Source organism: Daucus carota, chromosome 4, assembly GCF_001625215.2.
Source record: "Daucus carota subsp. sativus chromosome 4, DH1 v3.0, whole genome shotgun sequence".
Lineage (NCBI taxonomy): Eukaryota > Viridiplantae > Streptophyta > Magnoliopsida > Apiales > Apiaceae > Daucus > Daucus carota.
The window spans coordinates 38,909,796-38,919,610 of NC_030384.2; the positions used below are offsets into that span (position 1 = coordinate 38,909,796).

The 9,815-nt window shown below is 33.7% G+C and overlaps 3 protein-coding genes across 3 annotated transcripts; 1 reads left to right on the plus strand and 2 right to left on the minus strand.

Moving 5' to 3' along the window:
* The first annotated feature begins 476 nt into the window (after positions 1-476).
* LOC108215689 (uncharacterized) lies at positions 477-2,849 on the plus strand. The gene is made up of 3 exons (XM_017388234.2): positions 477-805; positions 1,508-1,738; positions 2,640-2,849. The coding sequence occupies exons 1-3, from the start codon at positions 788-790 to the stop codon at positions 2,685-2,687; spliced, it is 297 nt and encodes a 98-aa protein (XP_017243723.1). The 5' UTR covers positions 477-787; the 3' UTR covers positions 2,688-2,849.
* Positions 2,850-3,754: 905 nt separating this feature from the next.
* Positions 3,755-4,949, minus strand: LOC108217361 (cytosolic sulfotransferase 13-like). The gene has a single exon (XM_017390195.2). The coding sequence runs from the start codon at positions 4,922-4,924 to the stop codon at positions 3,944-3,946; it is 981 nt and encodes a 326-aa protein (XP_017245684.1). The 5' UTR covers positions 4,925-4,949; the 3' UTR covers positions 3,755-3,943.
* Positions 4,950-6,983: 2,034 nt separating this feature from the next.
* LOC108217363 (cytosolic sulfotransferase 5-like) lies at positions 6,984-9,353 on the minus strand. Its single transcript, XM_017390197.2, has 2 exons — positions 8,629-9,353; positions 6,984-7,881 (listed from the first exon to the last, which is right to left on the minus strand). The coding sequence occupies exons 1-2, from the start codon at positions 9,259-9,261 to the stop codon at positions 7,279-7,281; spliced, it is 1,236 nt and encodes a 411-aa protein (XP_017245686.2). The 5' UTR covers positions 9,262-9,353; the 3' UTR covers positions 6,984-7,278.
* Between the last annotated feature and the right edge of the window lie 462 nt (positions 9,354-9,815).

Here is a 9,815-nt window from a genome sequence, read left to right on the forward strand (position 1 = left end):
TGTTTCTTCAGATTTCTACTCTATTTTATTATTTTAAACTCACCTAAACGGCCCTTATGTTTAGTATAAAGAATTCAACATATATTTTGAGATTTTATAATATATAATTTTATCAATTATTTTAAGTTTGTTCTAAATAAAAATTAATATCTATTTTTTTTATTAAAAAACAAATTTTTAAAAATAATTATAGAATTATTTTTTAAAGGTGCGTTGTAACAGTGCTACTATTTGGTTAATCTTATTTTTCATAATGAGAGTTTATTTATGAAAAAAATTATATAAATATACTTTTTTTATCGAATAAGTCCTTTTTTATATCAAATAACAACAACTAAAAAAATACATTTTTAATTTTTATATCTAAAAAAGTTATAAAAAATTATTTGCCAAAATATTAAATCCTTATTTGTTTAAAAACAATAGTCCCTAGACAGTCCCAATATTTACGTTGTTGACGCAGTTTGACACTTTAGAATAAAACTTAGATTGTCTAACCAGAAAAAGAATAAATGAACATTTTTGTTTGTTTAACAAAAGGGTGTTAATTTATTACCTGTAACGCTCATGAGCTGAGCAAGAAATGAGTAGGTCTGCATTACCCACACGGTATCTCCGCTGTCATCTTGCTGTACCACTTCTTACATCCAACTTTATATACAGATAAACTCCTCCATCACACAACTAAACACACAATATCTCCATCTGGGCTGTTTGTTTCAGACACAACTCAATTCTACTACTAAATCATCTTCAACTCTTCTCCGAAGCTACTCCAGTTTCATCTATGGCAGATCACAAAGATGTAAGAATCTTTTACTCTAACTTCAGACACACACAGCTTGTCCCAAGTTTCTGACTTCTGTTGATTTTCTTGTTCTTGTTTTTACAGATAATTGTTTACCCCTGTCTTTTATTTAGTTCTAAATATGGGCTTTGTTAACACTTTTTTGTGAAATTATCTAGATTTTTTAATCAGTGTACAAGAAAGAAAAATAGGGGCTAAGCTTGAGTTGATAATTTGGTAGTATATACTGCAATTGCCAAAAAGCTTGTATAATTGAAAGGAGTCACACACTCATACTTGTGATACTGTTAAATTCATTGAATCACCTTGTTATTGGTTTCTTCTGTTTTTTTTTTTTTTTAATTGCTTTTTACATGAGAATAAGAATCTAATTACCAACAAAACAAGAGAAAGCAAAAAGAAGAAGAAAATTTGATCTTGATTTGACTACTGTACATGTCTGATGTCTTTATGTATTTTGTAATTTGAGGTATCAAGATGCATATTCTGCAAGAATTGTGAGTTGTGACACTTTACCTTGCTGCCATAGTTCCAAGCACGACCATCGGATATACTAAATTACTAATTATTAGAAGAGCAAGAAACTGTCAAGTGACGACATGATAGAAAATCTTGAGTTTTAACCCAATTTATCTTTGTCATATTATTAGAAAAATACCGGACTAATTTGTAAGTGACGATATGATCTTTTGGTTTTAGAAAAATGCACCATGGCTATCTGTGCCACAATTTGGGGACTGGGACCTAAAGGGGCAAGTACCGGACTACTCCATGGATTTCTCGAAGATAAGAGAAATGAGGAAACAGAACAAGAGGGATGTATCAAGAGCCAGTCTTGGCAATGAAGAAGAACTCATATCCTCAGCAACCAAACCAAGCTCGGGCCACCAAACTATTCATCACAATTACAATCAGGACCACTCTCCAACTGTAAGATTTCTTGGTTTATTTGCTTTCAATTTATGCTTGTTCGTAATATTAGTTTGCTCGTAGTCAGTAACAAAAATTTAGTTTGATTTTATACTACAGTCATTCAAACGGGTGTAGTTCTTATTTGGACAATGGATGATGAGTCGTTAAAAGTAGGTGACAAATTTTACAATGGATGTTGTGGGGAACAAGCTCCTAACTTTTATACCCTATATCATGTGGAATTTTAATCTCACAAGTTCCTGATATTGTATTATACTCACACACATGTCTTGATTCCAATGAACCTTGCACAAAAGGTTAAGTTCAATAATAAGGTAACCATGGGCGGTTCCTATCTTTACCAGAAGGTTCTGAATTATGTGCTTCATATTGTTTAATCATATATATTCTCTGAATTATGTGCATTATATTGTTTAATCAAATACATTCCGAATGTGTATATGCGTTACTACTGATTGATCTTTTGGTATTAATAGAATATTATGACAGATAGCATTCCATGTGCTTCATGGTTTATAATTTTTAGTAAAATCTTTATGAAACGCGCTAAGGGGCATCTGGTACAAGGTGGTTAAAATGAAATCAGAATTTTATTCTCATGTGTTGGTGTTTAGATGGATAATTTATATGTTTAGAATGGTTAACCCATTTGTTGAACTGGGCAACACAAACCTCCTAGTGTTTGAATGGATAATATATTTGTTTAACTGGGTAACGCAAACTACTAGACCCACAAGTTCCTCGTTCCCTTGCTCGCATCTTCAGTCCCATTTCCATAACAATTCAAACACTTAATATAATCCTGACAGATTTATGTTTTCTTGGTTGAATTTTCTCCTCTTGACAGTCACTCGACAAATAGTTGATATTGATTAGTACATTTGTTTAAACCTTGCAGATGCGGAGGAGCATTTTCAGCTACTTCAACTGCTGTGTCAAAGCGTGAGGAAGATATTCAAGAGCAATTTTTTTAATGTTTTTGAACAGACATCTGTAAGATGAACTTAAGTTACCAAAGACTCTTGTCTGTTAGCTATTGAAGTATGAATGTAGATATGTACTGAAACAAGTTTCCCTTTTATCACAAGCAATTTCCCTTTCTCTGTTCTGTAGTTCTTGCATCTGGATATGGTAACAAGTAACAACCACACTCGCCCATCACACCTATTGGTTCAACGCCATCTCTCCCTCTCATCTCTTTTTATAAATGTTATTTGCCAAATAATATTTACTTATTTTATCAAGAGAAGAAGTGACATGGTTTTCAATCTGTAAAGTCGAAATATAGAGTGATATGATACAGTCATAAGGGGACCAAATAGTAAAACAACATTCCTCAAATAACCCTCAAACTAAGCCCGTCACTACCTGCGTTCATCCAAAAGAGTTAAATGGTCAAAACGTAAGCAAACTACGCCTCTAATCACGCAGAGTGCTAAATCATAGAGATCGTGATTACGCCTCTAATCACACGTATTGCTAAATCAAAGAGATCGTGACAAGATTAGAGCGGCTGGGGGAGATGTAGGAGCTACTCTAATGGTGGGAGCTCCTCCTTAAGCCTAAACTGGTCACCGGGCAGTCTATGTTGTGTTTGGTCAGGGAGAATGGAATGCAATGACTACATATAAATGAAAATAATTTGGCCGGAAAAAATAGAATAGAATGACTAAATGACCGGAGAATGGAATGGAATAAATATATATAAGTGAGAATGGAATGCAATGACTACATATAAATGAAAATAATTTGGCCGGAAAAAATAGAATAGAATGACTAAATGACCGGAGAATGGAATGGAATAAATATATATAAGTGAAAATAGTTTGATTGGGAATAATAGAATGAAGTGACTACATATCAATGAAAATTGTAGAGATAAAAGCAAAGTTTCTGGCAGTAAAATTATTATGATGAGATTTGAGACCAGGAGAATGGAATGGAATAACTATGTATAAATGAAAATAGTTTGGTTGGGAAGAAGAGAATGAAGTGACTACATATAAATGAAAATTGTAGAGATAAAAGGAAAGTTTCTCAAACACATAAAACACTATGATGATAAGCCATCTTAAACTCATACTACTATGGACATAAAAGAAAGGCACACAATCAAGCCAACAAGAAGATCAATAATACAAACAACAAATACACTTAAATTCGATATTTTTGGCCATAATGTATATAAGTGATGATGATATTTCAAAGTTTTAATCCTGAACCACCGAACTTTTCCTGGGTAATGTGATCCAACTTGGCAGCCATCTCTGGAGTTAGACACTTATTTCCTTCTCCAACTTGACCATTCCGAAAAAAGGAAGAATTGCTTAGTCCAGGCAACAAATGTCCAGTGCTATTAACCTGTAGTTTGCTCATGCTCCCAAAACTACACAAACTCGTGATCTGATCAACCATTTCCATTAATTCCTCTTCTGGTGAGAAGGGTCTTCCCAGAAACCGCGCCAGACGCCTGATTTGAGTATGAGGCTCAGACTTCAACTCTTCATACCTCATAAACAGCACCTTGTTTGGTCTTTCCAGGCTTTCTTGCCAATATCCCAAGATTTGATCCCATATAGGACCAGCCAAGTTTGTGCCTTGGCAGAACAAATGAAATGCCTCCTCCAAAGAAATGGGAGAAGATCGAACACCAGTATTATTGGCGAAGTGAAAGAGTGAAACAAAAGTGTCCTTGATGTCCCTGCACAAATACACAATCTTGATGTTAGTTGATCCATCATCGTCCTCTGTTACGGACTTGGGGAGGCAGACTATTGGAAAATGGCAGGCAAAGATCCTACTGCTGCTGTCTAAGAAGAAGGAGTCATATTCGGACGGCTTAGTTAATGCGATAAAAGGGACAAGCTGATGAGGAGTTTTTTGTCGCAGAGGGTGATGAGCATCTTGAGGATGATGTTTCTGGCGGTTAAGTAAAGCATAGAGAATGGCTTTCATCCAGGTGGTGCCAGATTTGGGTGGAGTTACAAGGAAGACATCGTTTTGTCGAGGTCGAAAATGTTGTTGACAGTCGATCAAGCCTTTCAAACTTATAGAACCAAACCAGAATCCTTGGTATTGATAAGTGTAGTCTTCAGTTATGCCTTTGGCTTTTGGCAGGGATGAAAGCCATTCTTGGCTACAAACCACAGGCTCAGCGTCAGACTCTGTTGTTTTCGCTTCCATGATATGTTATGTTAACATGCAAAGAAAAGACATGTGATATATTATAATATTGGACACCACTAGCCCAGGGACCTATAGCATATTCCTCGATTAAATAATTGGATTACAGCTCTACAATCACAAACCGTTAGAAAGAGTAGGACCCCTAGGTATTACATTTATGGAAAATGCTTATTGCACATAATTGTGTACTAAAACATGTACATAATGATATGTGTCAGATTTTAATTGGATGACCCCCTGCATTTACACCAATCACCCCAATTAAAACCCACCACATCACTTGCCACATCATTATGTACAAATTTTCTGTACACAATTATGTGCACCTAGCACTACTCTACATTTATAGTAGTGTTACATACACAAAATTGGATACTCCCTCTGTCCCATTTAATTCTATACGTTTCTTTTTAACTGCTCGACACGCATTTCAATGCTCTTATAAAATATAGTTCCGTAACTTTTTTTTGAGATTTTCTTTTTCTGTATAAAAATATAACATCCAAACTTTAATACAGAAAAGAAAAATTTTAAAAACAAATTGCACAACTACATTTTGCAGGAGCATTAAAGTCCGTGCCGCGTCCCCGTCCCCCAATGTATACAACTCAGGGGGACGGAGGGAGTACATAATTTTGGACAAAATGACATGACAAGTAAGGTGGGAAGTTTTAAGTGGTGCTATTAATGCATATACAGGGGCCAATCAAATCACAAGTTAACACATACTTATTCTGTGAATGTTTTTGTACACAATCCTGTGCATCTAACATTTTCCTTACAGTTAATATAAATACATATTTTAAAAATTATTTTAATTTTTTTACATTGTTGTGTGTGTCAGAAATAATTTTAAAATATAATACATAAACTTTGAGGGAACACAGGAGGTAAAGTAGCTATTAGAGACTAAATATATACACTGTTACCTCTCAAACAGTTAAAGTGAACGGCGTATTTGGACGGAATAGTGACTAGGGTTTACAACTTGCACGGTAATGTCAAGTGTAAGGTGCATATTGCCACGTTTTAAAGTTTAGGTACTAAACTGCGTTTGAAGCAAAACTAAGAGATACAAAATGTAATTAACTCTTCAATTATTTCCCAGCTGATTGACAAATTTGCTGTTGTTTATCCACCCAGCAGTTGCTCAGTCATTTGTAGTGTACAGAATGCTACTCCCTCCGATTCTAATTACTTTTCCCGTTTGAAATGTCGGTACTGTTCATAACACGAGACAAATTACTAATTTACGTATAATCTATAAGATAAAATATAGTCATGAGTGATCTTATTGGATTCGTATTTATAAGTACTTTAATACGGTGAAAGTTTTATATTTAAAACTAATATAAAATTAAAGATATTTATAATCAAAAATGTGTATTGGCAAACGTGAAAAGGACAAATGGGAAAAGTATTTAGGGACGGAGGGAGTAACAGACATAGGCAACATCATCGTTTAATCTTAGTATTGGCCAATAAATTCAGATGAAACTGTGGTTTCTTTCAGATTTGGGTGAATCGGCATATATGATATACCTGACATTAGTAGGATATAAATAGAAATAGCCTTGCTTTCGTATTTTTTTCTTGTTGAGTTACGGTGAGAAGTTATTATTGCTCAATATTTATATTCAGACATAATTTTGATAGATTTTGGAGTCTTCTAATTAGAATATGATAATAAGGTGATGATTTTTGCATGAGTATATCAAATTTATATATTCACTTTTCATTATGTAATACACGCCTATGACTCAATGGGGTGGACAATCAAAATCGCCTAAAAACCAAAGATATTATTGACATGCATGCATCTGGTGTAAATATAATTCCTAACTATGTTATAAACTCCCTCACCAACTATTGGATACATCACATATGCGAAATTTATTAAAATCTTGTTATTCGGGACTAAGGGAATTTTTTGGATATTTTGAACTGATAATTTTGTGAGATTTTCGGAGTATTCTATACTTTCATAATCAACGAAAAGTGTTGAAGTTTGCATTTAAATTCTAAAAACTCTTTTGCATAAAATGAAAAATAAATATAATTTATTAACATTCATAAATTATTATTACTTAATTAAAATCCGAATCAAACAACACCTTAATTGAAACGTGCTCCTGAGAAGGTACAGTACTTGGTATACATCGAGGGAGTACTACTTAAAAATGCATACATATGATGATAAGCCATCTCAAACTCATACTTTCAGGGACATAAAACAAAGAGACACAAACAAGCCAACAAGAAGATCAATAATACAAGCAACAAACACACATTAAATTCGATATTAATTTTGGCCATAATGTATATAAGTGATGATGATATATATATATATATCAAAGTTTTAATCCTGAACCACGGAACTTGTCCTGGGTAATCTGATCCAACTTAGCAGCCATCTCTGGAGTTAGCCACTTATTTCCTTCTCCAACTTGACCGTTCCGAAAATATGAAGAATTGCTTACTCCGGGCAAGAAATGTCCTGTGCTATTAACCTGCAGTTTGCTCATGCTCCCAAAACTACACAAACTCGTGATCTGATCAACCATTTCCATTAATTCCTCCTCTGGTGAGAAGGGTCTCCCCAGAAACCGCGCCAGACGCCTGAGTTGAGCATGAGGCTCAGACTTCAACTCTTCATACCTCATAAACAGCACCTTGTTTGGTCTCTCCAGGCTTTCCTTCCAATATTCCAAGATTTGATCCCAGATAGGACCCGCAACGTTTGTGCCTTTGCAGAATAAATGAAATGCCTCCTCCAAAGAAACGGGAGAAGATCGTAAACCCAGGGCCGGCTCATAATGAAGGCGAGTTAGGCAATCGCCTAAGGCCCCCATCTGGAGAAGGCCCCAAAATTTTATTGGTATGTATTTATGTAGGTATATATGTACAAAAATAAATAAACTAGCTTCATGATTTAAAAGAATAAAAAAAAAATATTCGAATTATCTTACAATAGGCCCCAAAATGAAATTAATATGTATACATTGAGGTATATTTATATATGCAAAAAGAAATTAGTTTCATGATATTAAAAGAAAAATTAAAAAAGAACTAGAATTAATATCTAAATCTGGTAAAAAAATTGAGAAATACTGTGTGATAATTTTTTTTGAAAAGAATGATAACTAAAATATTAATATTGATAGTTTTAGTCATGTTTTTTTTGTGCTAACTTAATAAATACTTGATTTGAATCTCTAACTAATAATAAATATGTAAATAATTTTTTTATTGGGATGTAACTTGGTTCTTGTGAACATAAAATTTAGTTCTCAAAAATAAAAAAATGTTAGAGATTCTATTATGATTTTTTCAGTCTCTCTTCATTTTAATTACTTTTTAAATTTTAATTTTAATAACACAAATACTTTTATTATAATATTAAATAATATAAAACTATCAATGTATATAAGTTATTTATGTTATACACAAGACACGTTACACTGATTAACATTAATTTATAATGTTAATGTCATTTTTCATCTCCGGGTCTTCTAGAGTCTAAACAATTTACTTAATTATCTAAACATCATCTTTACTCTATATCTTTACTCTATATCTTCTCCGTCCAGTTTTTGCAAAAAAAAAAAAAATTACTTCTGAGTTTTATATTATAATATTTAATATTAAAAAAATATTTATATTAGTAATATAATATTTAAATTTTTGCTTAGGCCTCATTTTGAGGTTCCGCCTAAGGCCACAAAATTTCTTGAGCCGGTCCTGCGTAAACCAATTTTGTTTGCGAAGTGAAAGAGTGAAGTAAAAGTGTCCTTGATGTCCCTGCACAAATACACAATCTTGATGTTAGTTGATCCATCATCATCCTCCTCTGTTATGGACTTGGGGAGGCAACGTATAGGAAAATGGCAGCCAAAGATCCTACTAGTGCTGTCTAAGAATAAGGAGTCATATTCGGACGGCTTAGTTAATTCCATAAAAGGGACAAGCTGATGAGGAGTCTTTTGTCGCAGAGGGTGATGAGCATCTTGAGGATGATATTTTTGGCGGTGAAGTAAAGCATAGAGAATGGCTTTCATCCAGGTGGTGCCAGATTTGGGTGCAGTTACAAGCAAGACATCGTTTTGTCGAGGCCGAAAATGTTGTTGACAGTCGATCAAGCCTTGCAAACTTATAGTACCAAACCAGAATCCTTGGTATTGATAAGTGTTGTCTTCCGTTATGCCTTTGGCTTTTGGCAGGGATGAAAGCCATTCTTCGCTATAAACCACTGTCTCATCATGCTCTGTTGTTTTTGCTTCCATGATACTTTGTTGTGTAACATTGAAAGCAAAAAAATGTGATATATAATGCATTCAGCATCAATGCCTTGCTCTGTCGTTGGTGGCGTTGGTTTCCCTGCAGGTAAACGTTATATATCATATTAATGCTCGCATCCGAGTTGGTTGGAAAATTGATAAAACTAACAAACATTTCCAATACTATCAACATGTCTGCCCAACATGTGTGAGCCTATTAATAGACATGGGCAATACTATCATCGTTTAATCTTAACATTGGTCGATAAACTAAGACCATCTCCAATCATAATTTTATAAATAAAGCAACTTCATCTTTATTTTCACTTTTTTCACTTTATATTTTTATTCCATCTCCAATCATTACTTTATTTTATAAATAAAGCAATTTGTGTTTTATCTTCAAGTTCAACTTCATATATAAAGTAGGATAGTGCATGACTTTATATATAAAGATAGAGTAATAGATGATCGGAGATGGATTACTTTATTTGAAAAATTAAAAGTGAAGATATACTAAGTATAGAGTGATGGTTGGAGATGCCTTAAGGTTGTTTCTATCTGATCTGGGTGGCCTTGGATATTAATGCTTGCACCAGAGTTGGTTGGAA

Excerpts from the sequence above, each read along its gene's own strand:
- LOC108215689 (XM_017388234.2), top strand. Across the intron at positions 1,739-2,639 it reads ATCAGGACCACTCTCCAACT|ATGCGGAGGAGCATTTTCAG; the intron begins GTAAGATTTCTT and ends TAAACCTTGCAG.
- LOC108217361 (XM_017390195.2), bottom strand. The coding sequence starts at position 4,924 with ATGGAAGCGAAAACAACAGAGTCTGACGCTGAGCCTGTGGTTTGTAGC.
- LOC108217363 (XM_017390197.2), bottom strand. The coding sequence starts at position 9,261 with ATGCATTATATATCACATTTTTTTGCTTTCAATGTTACACAACAAAGT. Across the intron at positions 7,882-8,628 it reads TGGCCTTAGGCGGAACCTCA|TATTTTTTTTTTATTCTTTT; the intron begins AAATGAGGCCTA and ends AGATAATTCGAA.